Genomic DNA, 14280 nt, shown 5'->3' with positions numbered 1-14280 from the left:
GCCCGGGGTGGCTGTGCCTGCAGCTCGGGGCGCTGCTCTCCTGGCTGCCTCGGGTTTAGGGCAGCCCCAGTCAGAGTTCTGTCACTTGTAACCGAGGGTCCCAGCTGAGAACACAGGTGACATTAGGGAGTGTAGACCTGATCCGCTAGCACCGTACATCAGGTCTAGGTGGGAAGTTGTTTTTGTTTGTTGGTTTTTTTGTTTAAGAAAAAGGCTGAAAGTGCTGCTTGAAGACCATCCTTAAGCTTTTGGGTCCCTTTGAGCTCACTCAGGACCCACATTAAAAATCACACCCCCACAGTAACATTTACCAGCTCGTTGTTCTGCTGCACCAAGTACTAATAAAGACTTAAAAGTGATATTGCCCGGCCAGTGTGGTTCTGTGGTTGAGTGTTGACCTATGAACCAGGAGGTCCGATTCCTGGTCAGGGCACTTGCACGAGTTGTGGGCTTGATCCCCAGTAGGGGGTGTGCAGGAGGCAGCTGATCAATGATTCTCATTGATGTTTCTATTGCCCTCTCCCTTCCTCTCTGAAATCAATAAAAATACATATACAGTATTTTTTTAAGGTGATTACATTGTCTTGCCTGGCGTGACTCAGTGGTTAGAGCATCAGCCTGAGAACCGAAGGGTGAAGGGTTCGATTTGGTCAAGGGCCTGTACCTGGGTTGCAGGTTCCCTGTCCTGGTTGGGGCACGTGGAAGAGGCAACCAATTGATGTGGCTCTCTCACATCGATGTTTCTCTCTCTCTCTCTCTCTCTCTCTCTCTCTCTTTTCTCTCTTCCCCATCCCCCTCCCTTCCACTCTCTCTAAAATCAATGGAAAAAGTATCCTCCAGTGAAGATTAACCCCTCCCCCCAAAAAAGTGGTTATATCTGTTAGCAAAAGATTTGTGGCTGAGTTTTGCTTCTAAATGAAAGTTTTATTTTGGAAGGTGAAAGAGACACCAGAAAGTATTATACACATTAAAAGCAATTCTTGTGATTGGTTTATTGCAGGAAGTGAGGAGTCAAAGGGGCCTAATGCACGTGGTGTTGCTCCTTAGCCACCTGCCCTTGGGTCCCTGCCTCCCCACACGGGCACCTACACCTTTCCTCCTCCTCCGGGCGTCCTGCTGCCTGGCCCCTTTCCTTCCACCTGGGTACCCCTCCAGAGCAGAAGTGATGGACAGCCTACAAGTACCTGTGTGTATAATGCATAAGTGAACATAAGCATCTTCAAAAGTCGTCATTTGCAAAGGAACATATACGTCAAGGCCGGCTGAGCTCCTCAAACCGCAGCCCTATCCAATGGTGAATTTATGCCTGGAGCGCAACCCGGGAGAGGTATGCTCTTCTGTGTCGCCCAGCACTTGGAGCATGTGCTTGCCTGCGTAGATGAGGAAGTGCCCGGCCACCTGGGCAGCGTGGGACAGGAACCGCAGCATGCTTCTGCAACAGAAGGGGCAAGGACACGCGTCAGGCTTGGAGGTCTGAGCCAGAGCAGATGGAGTGGGAATTTTTCACAACCCCTTTCCCCCAGAGTAGGCAATGCTCACTCCAACCCCGCCCATCCCGCCTGGGCTAGCTAACATACAGGACCCGGGAGGTCCGAGCAGGACCTGGAACTCTGCATTTCTGGTGAGCTCCCAGGGGATGCTGATGACACTGACTGGGACTACCCTTCCACTAGCCACTTGCAAATGTTGTTCAGCGGCTAGAAAGAGCTGAGTAGGCAGACTGGGCTCCTGGGAGTACACTTACGTCCTACCCTTCAGCCACTTGCTTATTCTGGAGGCCTTGGGTGTGCGAAGGGGAGGGGGTGAGCAGGGGGGTGAGATTTAAACTGCTGCATGACAATGTGAGTTAGCGTGAACTTCAACGGGGGTACGGCCCGGTCAGGGCCTCCGAGGGGCGGGGCCTGGGAGTGTAGAGGAGCAAGCGGGGGACAGGCCGCCTGGGGACGGGTGGCGTGGACCGAGCCACGTGCAGTTTCCAGACCCCTCAGTTGACCCCGAAGTCTGTTACCTCACCAGGGCCTTGAGCCCTGTACACCGGAAGTCGTAGGACACCGAGTACATCTCATACATGGTGGCCTTCACGTTGAGGCAGCCGATGAAATCCTTGGGACTCAGCTTGTACAAGTCGAAGGTGACCCTTGCTATTCCTGATTTCTTCGGTTGCTGGCGGGCGGCGATGTAGTTAGTACTCTAGACAGTAAGGGAGGAAGACGTGTAAGGAGCATCCCACTGTGACATGCACGTCCTGTACTTCTGGTTTTATGCTGGTTTCCACTCTGTTGGTTTAAAATCTGGTGGTGACTAAGCTGCTAATTATTTGAGGAATGTTTTTTAGCAGAGCAAAATGCTTATGTGGCTACCAGGTCCACACCCGAAAGGAAGTATCCTTCCTGAATCCGCCGAGATTAGTGGCTCCGGATGACTGTGATTCGGCGGTGGGGCCTTGGTGTCAGGACCCAGACATTAATGAATGGCTGTGCTGTTGGCACATGGTGTTGAGAGGCACTCACACTCGTCACTGAGGGTGACCGCAGTTACTTGATTGACATGGACAGTCTCATGACTATGACACAGTCTGTTCAAAGAGCAGCAGGCAGCCTTATTTCCATTTGATAAGAGGCTTCTGGGCAGAGAGTCTCAGAATCACATGGCTACTGCCAGGGGCAGTGTGAGAACTTTCCTAGGGTGCCCCCTCTTTTCTAGTAACTGCCCTGGGTGAACCCTGACTTCCTGGGGAAAGCTGTTTGGTTACAGTATCCACGCGCAGTCTCCCCGAAACATCATAGACCCTTCAGGTCGGGAGGAGAAAGTGTTTATAAACAGCACTGCAATAGAATCTTCCCCACCAAGAGCTTTGAAACAAAACAAAACAAAACAAAACAAGAGAACAGAGCGGTCCCGGGGACAAATGCCCGACCCAGGGGCTACTCTTCCTGTGGGTTTGCCCTCACATGGTTCTTGCAGGGTTTAGGATTCAAATGTACATAAATCAATAGAGTTACCAAGTCGCGTGACCCTCTGGGGTTGGGAGTAGTTGAGGCTATGACTGTTAAGTTCATAATGACAATAATCTACTATATTTGAAGTTAAAACTAGTTCTCCTTGAAGTACTCAAACCCTTCATGCTGGGAGAGATCCTGGTTGTTGTCCAATGTTTCAGGCCCAAGAGGCCCTGCAGCCTCTTTACTTTAGGGGGTGCAAACTCTCCATCATTTAGGAAACATTTTAAAAAACCAAGATTTACAGAATCAAAAGGAGTTTTCATCTATAATCCTGCCACAACTCTTTTTTTATTGCCTTGTGTCCCTTTCTGCTGTATGGAAGGTTTTATCTTACTTTCCCTAAATGTCTTCCTTGAGTCTTGGCCTTAAATCAAAATCAAGATGTGCTCACAAAGCTAGTCCGCGTGTGACCTCACCGGGGGCCTGTGGAGCTCTGTGCTGCTGACCGAGGAAGGAGGAAATGACTGCCCGCTGACCTCTTCCTGAGCGTGCTTTCAGCTGCTACTTCCTCACAGGCTTTAGGCATTTAGACTGAAGAACGGAGACCCCTGGCGGCTATTTCTGGGCTGGAAGTTCTATTGGCCTCACTGGTTAAAAACACACACTTCCAAGTGGGACAGGATCTATAATTGGCTGGAGGTGCACATTTCCACCCTAAGAGAAGATGGATGGAAAGTGGAAGTCAAGAAAAGGCTCCAGCCCAGCCAGCGTGGCTCAGTGGTTGAGCATTGACCTATGAACCAGGAGGTCACCTGTTCAATTGCCCGTCAGGGCATATGACTGGGTTGTGGGCTGGATCCCCAGTGGGGGGCATGCAGGAGGCAGCCGATCAATGATTCTCTCTTATCATTGATGTTTCTATCTCTCTCCCTCTCCCTTCCTCTCTGAAATCAATAAAATATATTAAAAAAGAATTATGCTTAAAAAAAAAAGATGAAATCGTACAATCTATATTAAAAAAAGAAGAAGAAAAAAGAGAAGACTCCAACCCAAGCTCACACGTCACCCAAATCACTACTAGACAGAGACGGCTTCAGGCCTCTCCTTGAACCATCATTATTTGTATCCAATACACTCCATCACTGCCCTGTACTTCGCTTGGCATCCCAGCAATTACCCTCTCCGGGGCTTCATCGTAGAGGCTGTCCTGTGCATTGTAGAATATTTAGCCTCATCGCTAGTCTCTACCCACTAGATGCCAGTAGTATACCACTGCCCAGTCGTAAACACCAAAAGAGTTTTCAGACTTTTCCTAATGTCCCCTGAGCGGCAACATACTCCCCAGTCGAGAACCCCTGATTGAAGAGTATCTATAGGTTCTATTGATAGAAGAAATAAAGCTATTTGGGTCTTCATTAATTTTTAAGAGTGGAAGGAAAGATAAAGTTTGAGGACCACTTGCTTAATGAAGTATTCTGCCATGTTTCCACTCAACATAGTTGATGTGATTTGTCCACATAGATGTCTGTAGCTGCACTTCATGCATTTTCACAGCAGAGGAGTATTCCATCTGATGATTATACAACAATGTGTTATTTTTATTTATTTTTAAAAATATTTTTTATTGATTTCAGAGATAAAGGGAGAGGGAGAGAGATAGAAACATCAATGATGAGAGAGAATCATTGAATGGTTGCCTCCTGCACACTGGGGATCAAGCTCAAAACCCAGGCATGTGCCTTGACCAAAAATCAAACTGTGACCTCCTGCATCATAGATTGACGCTAACCACTGAACCATGCCGGCTGGGCCAACAGGGTGTTTATTTCAGTGTATTTACATGGAAGCACATGGCTGGGTATCCTGTGCTGGGTATATGTCTAGGAATGGACTTACTCAGTTCAACTCCATGGGATAAAGGCAAGTTGTTTTAAATAGTAGTTGGTGGGAGCATAAGAGAGTTCATTGTCCCATATCTTAAAAACGGGAAAGGTTTCAAAGCCTAACAATACCAAATCTAATAATGGTGTAAAAAAGTACCTTATGGTGCTCTTAACTTAGGTTTTCCTAGTCACCAATGAGGTTGCATATTTCCCCTGTGTTCTGTTGTCCATTTGTTGTGCAGATGCCTGTCCCTGTTTTTGCCCATTTTTCCATTGGATTGTCTATTGTTTCCATTATTGATCTGTGTGAGTCCTTTATATTTGTGGAACACTAATCCTTTGTCGGGTTATCTGGAAACACCTTCTCCCCACTTGTGGCTTATTGTTTTGCTTCCTTGATAGTACCTTTTGATAAAAAGAATTCTGGACGGAGTTGAATTTATCATTTTTAAAAAATCGTTTGTCTATTGTGTTTTGTTTTTAAAAAAATATCACACCGAGAGTGCCAAATAGGCATATATTAGATCTTCTCAGTCACATCTCCAGCTGCTTTCCAGCTTTCCACTCTCTTTGTGTTACATCATAGGCACCTTCTGTAGGCATATCTTCCAGGTCTTTTATCATCATCTACAGTCCTGCCTGAGTTTTCATTTACTTGAATTGCTATCTTTTTTGTTTCTAGAAATTGTATTTATTCTTCCAAGTCTATCTAGTTTTTAAAAATTTCTTCTTGTTCCTTACTACTTTAGATTACTTTTTATATCTTTTTGAACATTTTAAGTATAGCTATTTTACACTGTCTCTGATGATCCCACATCTGAGGTTTTGCAGGCCTGACTTTGTTATTTCTGCTTCCTCTCATATTTAGTGCCTGGAGTCCTTATGTTTTATTGTAAATTCATGTTTGTTGGAACTTTAGGAACAAAGATTCCCTGTGGCCTAGATCCGTGGTCGGCAAACTGCGGCTCGCGAGCCACATGCAGCTCGCGAGCCGCCGTTTGCCGCTCTGTTGACTAATGAGTTTGCCGACCACTGGCCTAGGTCAATGTCCATTCTGAGCCTATTTGCTCCTGCTGGTTACATGGGACACAGCAACCTGGATCACTAGGACGGTTGGGAGAGGCTGTTTGAATGAAGAGAATTTAATGAGTAAACTCCTCCCTCTGATGCTTCCTCCCTGGGTCTCTGTAAATGAAACTTTTGGCTTGGGTGATTTTAGAATCAATAGTCCCTATAAGCAGTAAGGACAGCTGTCTACCAGACTCTCAGGAGAAACCGTTACATTCTCTGCTTTATGTGGGCGTCTCTAACATGACTCCCTTTCTGTTATCCCCCAAGACTTTGTTTCCTGTCCTCTCAGCAGCCATCAAACCGAAGCCCTGAGTCACTGAGGTCAGCGGAGGCCCATAGGTGAGACGCCCGGAGGGGAGAGCCAGCTTCAGTGTTTGCTTTCCTTTCTGGATTCTGGCTCCCATAAAAAATGTGGGCTCGGAGGATGTCCCTTTCTTGAAGGACATTTAGGCATATAAGAAGATGTTTTCATATTTGCTTTACATTTCTAGGAGGCTTTTCCAATATATATATAATCTATAGTTTTCTCAGAAATAGAAAACTTGATTCTATATCTTAACTTTTCTAAATCACTGTAGACACACACACACACCCTACCTAATTTCATTGGCTTGCTGGCCTCCTAAGGAGAGAGACAGTGAATGGTCACTGTGTCATATCTACAGGCTTTAATCTATATATATAAAAGCCTAAGTGACCAAACGACCATTTGACCATTCAACCATTCAACCAGTAGCTATGATGTGCACTGACCACCAGGGGGCAGACACTCAATGCACAGGCATGGAAACATGGAACAGACTTATGAATCTCAGAGGGAAGGGGAAATGGGGAGGGCAGGAAGAGATTAACCAAAGATCTTATATATATATACTAGAGGCCCGGTGCAAGGATTCGTACAGTGGTGGGGTCCCTTAGCCTGGCCTGTGAGGATCAGGCTGAAACTGGCCCAGTGCACGAATTGAGATGGACCGGACATGCCCTGGAGCCCTTCTGCGGCCCCTCCTGGGCCCCGATCAGGACTGGGCAAGACAGGCCAGCCGCTGCGGGGATCAGGCAGAAACCGGCAGTCTGACATCCCCGAGGGGTCCTGGATTGCAAGAGGTGCAGGCCAGGCCTCTAGTAGGATCATAAGCTACTTGCTGCCCAAAGCTTGTCCCTCAGAATTATTTGCTTTAAGTCAAACAGCCCATGTTCACAGAGATGCTACATTTCCTAGAAATATTTATAAGATTCCCTTCAAGGGCATAGATCCAGTTATTAGGGAAATAGAAAGGATCTATTTTAAAAGTGAGCAAATCAACACCAAAATAGGGAATTCACTTTCGTGGGTAAGAAGTCTCCCCAGTAGCTGGATGAGAGTGCGCTTGCTTACCGGTGTCCACTTCTGGCCTTTTTCCAAGATCATGAAGTGTGTGTTATCTCCTAAGGTCTGAAAAAACTCCTCCGTGTCCACCACGGTGCCGTCCTCCTCCAGCACCAGAGTGACCAGCCCGCTGGTGATGAGCAGGGCGTCCAGGGTCTGCGTGGGCAACACATCAGAGACACGGAATGAGCGGGGGACTCCGTTTTGACCACTCACAGCCCTGGCTTACATGACAGTTTCAGCAGAGCTGGCTGGTTTTGATAAAATGTTAATGGTCACGATAGACCTTAATGGGAGTCTATGATTCAGTCCTGGCTTGGAAAAAGAGAAGTTAAGATTTTTCAGGGAACTATCCTCTTCAGAGATTTCAGTGACATGAGATACATGATTACATTTCATAATATTTATAGTTTCTAAAACTGCCTACTTATTTTGACCAATAAAAAGAAGAATCTTGTGGTATTTAAGGAGCGTGGGTCTTGTGTGGCATATCTGAATGTCGCTTAGTCAGAGCCTGCACGTTGCATGCTTTTCTCCTTTGCATGGGCGCCTGCGTCTAGGTTAAGCCTCCATGCGAATCTTCCTTATTAGGTGATCTAGGTCACTTAGATTAAGGACGATTCTTCCCTGGCTTTTATAACAAAAAACAGATTTCCAAAGTCTGCTGCCTCCATGTATTTTCTCTTGTCAAGTCAATAAAGCCACATTATCCACTGGTGGCTGTTTTTAAGGTTTTTGTCTCTGTGCCTAAATCTCTTATGGTACAAGGCCACGACATGGACATTTCCATCTCTGCATTAGCTTACTACCCAAGAGCCTGGGCCTTCTGAGCACAGGTGGGGAGGCACAGCGCTGGTGGTACCTTGCTGAGCAGATCCTTCAGATTGCTTGCCATCACTCCCCGCCGGCTGCTTCGGTTGTGGTTGGAGACTCGGAAGGGGCGAGGGGACTGCATGAGGGGAGTGAGTAGGACTTTCTTAGTTTGTGAACCCATGAAAGTCAGGGGCCTGGAAATGGAGAAGAAAATGAAAAAATATATTTGACATTACTTTTTCAGAGAGTCTCTAAAGACACACACACACACACAGAGTCATTTATTTATCTGTGTTTTATTTTCCCAACTAGATTGGCATTTCTTTATGGACAAAGCCTTCTTTGTTGCATCTCCCATAATACCCAGCTTAGCGTGAGGCATAGAGCTTTTACGTAGTATGTTGTCTAAACTGAAGTTCTATAAATGAACATAAGTGGAAGTTCAATGAAGCACCAAGTAATGTGCTCTATGAAAAACTGGTTGTATCGTAAGGAACCAGTTTTCCAACGTTGTCAGTTAAGTTCCTGCTACCAGCAGTTTCAGGAGGGGCCTCTGAGAGGGAGTGTCTGTGCCTCCTTCCGATGCCTCATCGACAACCTGGCATTCTGGGAACAGCCTGGATTATTAGCAAGTATCGGGCCTATAATATATTCAGCCAGCATCACATTAGTGCCTCAGCAGTGCTCATATCTGAGCACCTGCTAATATTACCCACTTCTCAGATGAGAAAACCGAGGCTCAGAGTGGCTTCTCAGGGACACCCAGTTACAAAGGAAAAGGTGGGACGCCATCTCTCCGAACTTCAAACCTCAAACACTAAGCATCCGTCGGAAGCATGAGAGGAAGAGCTGCTTCATGGCTGGAAGGAGGCGGGGTTCCCAGTCCACACCCTCAGCCCCTTTCCCTTTAGGCCACCAGAGCCTCTGCATCCTCTGTTTCCAGGGAGGCAACTGCGAGGGATGGTGCCCAGTCAGGGTCTCCGGTGGGGGCTCCCCACCAGAAGGACAAGAGACCCTGAGTAAGTCAGAGCCGGAACCCAGGCAGCGGTGGGCCTGGCATCAGCCTCTGAACCTTTGCCCTGATTCTCAGGAGTTAAACCAGGTCCCTGGGTTACGCAACACGATGAACAACATGCCCACATTCTGCTGAGCTGATGCTACAGAGGATTCGCTCACAGTCTCATCCCTGCTGACCCGGTGGGCAGGGCGGCGAGGATGATCCATAGTATGCTTTACATTTAGAGCCTGGCTTTGTTCTCAACCTAAACGTTGCATCTGAAACTTAAACTCACTGGCTAAGTCCTATGAGAAGGAGAGAGAGAAAGATACAAGTTCCACTCTGTGCCAAATACTATATCCCTTAGCACATTGCCTAACAACTCTACAGGACAAGCATCACAGGTGAGGAAAACGGAGGCTCAGGACATTAAGGAATTAATAAGATCAGCCCGGCCGATGTGGCTCAGCGGTTGAGCGTTGACCTATGAACCAGGGGGTCACGCTTCGATTCCTGGTCAGGGCACATGCCCGGGTTGCAGGCTTGATCTCCATGGGGGGTTAGGCAGGAGGCAGCCAATCAATGATTCCTCTCATCATTGATGTTTCTCTCTCTCTCTCTCTCTTTCCTTTCTGAAATCAATAAAAATATATTTTAAAGAAAGAAATTAGTAAGATCAGAATTGGCAAGTGCTAGCACAGGGCTTCAAATCCAGCTGCGCTTTCCCAGCATGGTGTCTGCCCTGCCAGGTACAAACCCTCCTACAGCAGAGGAGACCCTGGACCCTCACCGGCAAGCTTCTTCTCACCCAAAGTGGCAAGTCATTGCCATTGCCCACGAGGCCTTCTAGAATCTATGCCAACTGAGATCAGAGTCTGTTTGTACATTTTTTATTTCCCCACAGCACCTCGCCCCCTGCTGGCACATGACCTAGTCACGGAGTAAAAGACAGGCTGGGACAAAATCAGAGAAATGGGAGAGCAAAGTTCATGTCTTGGAATGTCAGGTCCAGGCCCTGGTGGCCAATGGCACGTCTTGTGGGCACGAACAGCACTGACCTAGTTGTGGTCCCATATCTCCCCATAGGACACAAACGCTCACACCTTAGTAAGCGCCGATGCTCCGGGGACCTAGCACAGCTGATTATACAGAGTTCTTATTGTCCTTTAACTTCTGACAAGGCAAGAACTGGCAGTCACGTCTGGTCCTCCCTCTTCACACTGCCCTCAAGATAGTCATCCTTGATTTTTTAAAACAACATACAGGCTATTGTTCTGCTTACCTGTTACACAAGAACTGGGTCATTGTTGGAGAAAAGGCTTAGAGAGCACACATAAAAAATGTTTGAAGACATGAAAATGAAATCCTTCCCTTCTTTTCAAGGAACTGGGTGAGTGATTTGAGGTGCCAACTTATATAAAAACCAAGACTGTCTTATGTACAACGCAAAAAGGGGTTAAATGAAATTTTACACACATTCAACCTATTTAACAAATACTACATGAGTGCTTATCTGCTGCAGCTAAATGAACAGCAGGGCGAACCAGCTACCACATGAGCAAAGACATTCAGGGTGGGGCAAAGGTAGGTTTACAGTTGTGAGCACGGGAAACAGTGTATTCTTGCATTATTATTTCTTGTTGTATTACTTTCCATACAAACAATTACAACCCCACTTTTGCCCCACCCTGTATATTAATCTAACTCATTTTTGGTTCTCTCTCAGTAGAATAATTTACGTCACTGGCCAGTAACACAAGGCCTAACATATGTTGCCACCTCCCCCTCAGTTTCTTAATGTGTCAGTGTTGAAACGGGAGCACTAGAAGCCTGAGAATTCTGCTTTTAGGTACAGCACGCCTCAGTCACCTCGAGCTCCCGGGAAAGCGCAGGCAATCCTAGGAAGCAGGAAGGGAAACAGCGTACTAAAAGGAAACACACACACAAGGAAATACGCTTTGCTGTTCAAGGAAATAGATCATTTCGGAGAAATCAAGTCAGTAAGAGAAGCCAGACTTCATAGAATTAATCTTGAAAACTGTGAAGGGACATATCTTTTCTTCTCTGAGGAAAACAGAGAGTCTTTGGGTTTTTCCTCAAGGGAACTGAGGCGTCCTCAATGTACACAAGTGTGTGAAATAGAGCAATAAACACACGGACAGTGGATGTGAACTCGACTCCAGTAAAACAAAGCTAAACCCCACAGGCCCCAAGAAAGAGTCTTTATATGGCACCCCGTGGATTGCCGTTCATTCTGAAAGTGCCGGGGGAGAAGGCAGGCCCAGGAACAAGGTTTCTCACAGCCAGAGAGAAACATTTGGTGTCAGCAGTGATGAGGGTAAGACACTGCCCAGGAACTATTCAGAGTGAGACAATGACTGAGGGAACCCCACACTTCGCTGCTAGTTGGAAAAAGAGGAATCTATATAAAGTAGTAAAGCACAGACAGGGGTAGGATATAAGTCAACTGAGTACTACTGCCAAAGCCAATGTTAAGAAGGGAGGTATTGATGGCAAATATAGGAACGCAGAGAAATGAGGCGGCTTGGGACGTCTTCGTCAGCCCTGGCGAGGTCTCCGTGAGCTGTAGAAACGTACCTGTAGGAAACTCGGTTCCTCGCTTCTGTCCCTGAGACTACTGTGGTAGAAATTTGTACTGCAATGCCAGCTAGACAGAGAGCTCCTTGTTCAAGAAAAGGAAAGATGTCCTAAAACAGCTACAAAATCAGCGATTCTGCACAAACTATGATACATCAGCTTTAGAAGAATGTCGGAGTTGGCATGAATGTTATCACGGACAGGGCACAGAGACAGGGCTGGCTTTCTCTGGGACAGCACACACCGCGGACATCCTTGAAGTCCAGAGTGTGCTATGAGACTTCAGGCTGCTTTCATTCTGACGGCGGCCCTTAGTGATTGCAGGGGGTTAAGGAACTAATGCCTGGCTACACATAGTTGATCTGATCACTGCCTACACATAGCTGATCTTTGAAGAAGGTGTGATCAGCTTCCTTCCTTGGCAAAATTCAGCTATTTGCTAACGAAAGACAGAGGCAGGACATCTTCTACCGGCTAGTTGAAATGAAGGCGCATCGAGAGGAGACAGAGGTCCTGCGAGACCGTAATTACAAATGTGGCAGCACCTGGCTCACGTGGCTCTTGAGCCTGGACGTGGTTTTTCAGAAGGGCCAGGAAGAAAAGTGTGTTCCCTTTAACAAGCACTACAGATGGCTTTCTTCCTGTTTCGTTTGGAAGCAGGTCGATTCCAAAGAATTATAGTAGCTCGATTTGGAAGCAGGTTGATTCCCAAGAACTGTGGCAACAAGCAGCCAGTCCCAGCGAGAGCTTGCCAAGCTCAGCAGGAACATGTTTCAGGAGATAAGCTATTTCCTGACGCTTCGATTTGCCAATATTTCATAAGCCAGTGGCTTCCACCACACACTTGACCCAGTGGGAACCTCACACAGATACATTTTGGATCTGGGGACCCTGTTGCAGGGGTCAGGGGCAAGGGCAGGGCCTGGCTCAGTGCTGCAGGTGTGGCCTCCTCCGTCTGCCCCAGGCGATGCCAGCGCCAGCAACCAGGAGTCCATGCCCTCTCACCCATCCCTAACACAGCCCACCAGCTCCTCAGCGCCCCAAGGAACGTGGAGAGTGGGTGTTTGGATGTTCCTGGGAGAAAAGTTTGGAGGATTCACTCCAAACTGTTCACAGTTGTTAGGTCTGGGAGTGGGAGTGTGGGGTGGGTGGCACTGGAGAGAGAAGACAGACAGGAGAGAAACAGAGGGCTTTACCTTTATGCTTAAACCATGTTAGGGAAGATGCTCGAGTCAAGTCTATGTCTCACCTTCCCAGGATCCCACCACTTAACTTCCTTTTTTGTTATTTGTTTGTTTGTTTTAAAAGAGAAAGCCAGCACAGGGCAGACTGATCGCCCGTACATCTGGGCAGCTGTTTTTCGAACCGTCAGTATTACACACAGCTGCCTTAGGACCCAAGTTCAGAGCCTCTAGGTCAGGCTAGTTTTGTAAAGCGATTCTCCCTTCCCTTTCCCTCAGTCTGCCCTTACCCCTCGGTACAAATGGGATCCATTATCTCTGAAAACCTGCATGTTCACGTCCGCAAGGGGTTTCTCCATCCTCTCTGAAGCACTTTAAAGATCTTCAGAGAAACACGATCTCTCCTTTGAATTTATGAAGTTACTGCCACGCAGAATCTTTAGGATTTAGCAGCAAGGATTGGGTTGGATGTCCGGAGGTGAAATGAACCCAAGACTGGGAAAGGAGTGGAGCCGGGCCAAGAGGCTGCGGGGCGAGCGTTCCGCCCCCCGCCCCCCCCCCCCCCCGGCCCAGCCAGGCCCCCTCCCCCGCCCCCCATTGGAGCCGCAGCCCGCGCTCGCCCCAGCGTGGCCTGGGCCGCCCGGAGGCCGCCGAGCGCCCCCGCCAGCGCTTCTCCCCACGCCCCAGCCCCCGTCGCGAACCGCAGGACCCCGAGAAGCTCTGCCCCACGCACCATGGAAGTGTTGCCCTGGGTCCCCGGGACGGCGCCCTCACCGGTGTCCGCAGCTAAGGCAAGAGACGCGGCCACCCGCGCACTGACCGCTGTCACCTGTTCCGCGGACGCCCGCGCACTCGGGAGGCCACACCTGACACTTGCAGCTGGAGGCGGAGGGCGCGCGCCTGCCCAGCTGGCCGCGGTGGGCGCCGGGGAGTGGGGGAATGCGCGGGAGCCGGGGCCTCGGGGAGCGTGGGGATGAGGGCGCACGGGCTGTAGGGGGGAGGGGTGGCGGAGGGGAGGGGATGCGGGCTCACGGGGTGCCGGGCAAAGGAGCCTGCGGGGCACACCGGGACGCGGGGCTCCCGGCGTGGTGCTCAGCCTGCGATTGCGGAACTCGCCTGATGAGGGCTCCCGCGTAGTCCCGGGCCATCTCCATCGCTCGGCGCCGTGGCGGGCAGCGGCCTCCACCCGCGCGCGCCGCCTCTTAAAGCGCCGCCGCCCGCCCCGCCCCGCCCCGCCCGCCCCGCCTCGGTCTGACCACGAGGGCGAGGGCCTTGGCAATGGCCTCTCCTCTGCCGAAGGTCATAGCTTAGCGATCTGGGAGCGCGCCGGGGCCCAGACCTTTCGGGCCCCTCCAGGGAGCGGCTCTCCGAGGCCGCCGCAGGGGACGCCGACGACGACCCTGGACCCGCGATGCTCCACGAGCCACTT

At 49.1% G+C, this 14280-nt stretch overlaps 1 protein-coding gene across 3 annotated transcripts; it reads right to left on the bottom strand.

The window, feature by feature from the left end:
• Window positions 1-967: 967 nt before the first annotated feature.
• Window positions 968-14037, bottom strand: CIDEA (cell death inducing DFFA like effector a). Of its 3 annotated transcripts, none has more exons than XM_079785124.1 (5): window positions 13968-14037; window positions 8125-8269; window positions 7272-7418; window positions 2009-2190; window positions 968-1432 (listed from the first exon to the last, which is right to left on the bottom strand). In XM_079785124.1, exons 1-5 carry the CDS (start codon window positions 14003-14005, stop codon window positions 1285-1287), a joined length of 660 nt encoding a protein of 219 aa, XP_079641250.1. In that variant the 5' UTR covers window positions 14006-14037; the 3' UTR covers window positions 968-1284. The 3 variants fall into 3 exon arrangements, with proteins under 3 accessions (XP_079641250.1, XP_079641252.1, XP_079641251.1); XM_079785126.1 differs by lacking the exon at window positions 13968-14037 and adding an exon at window positions 13626-13823; XM_079785125.1 differs by lacking the exon at window positions 13968-14037 and adding an exon at window positions 13585-13698.
• Window positions 14038-14280: the final 243 nt, after the last annotated feature.

Source organism: Cnephaeus nilssonii (assembly GCF_951640355.1).
Source record: "Cnephaeus nilssonii genome assembly, chromosome: 11".
In the NCBI taxonomy this organism is placed as follows: Eukaryota; Metazoa; Chordata; class Mammalia; order Chiroptera; family Vespertilionidae; genus Cnephaeus; species Cnephaeus nilssonii.
The sequence above is the reverse complement of the archived record's forward strand: the minus strand, read 5'-3'. Positions and strand labels throughout refer to the sequence as shown.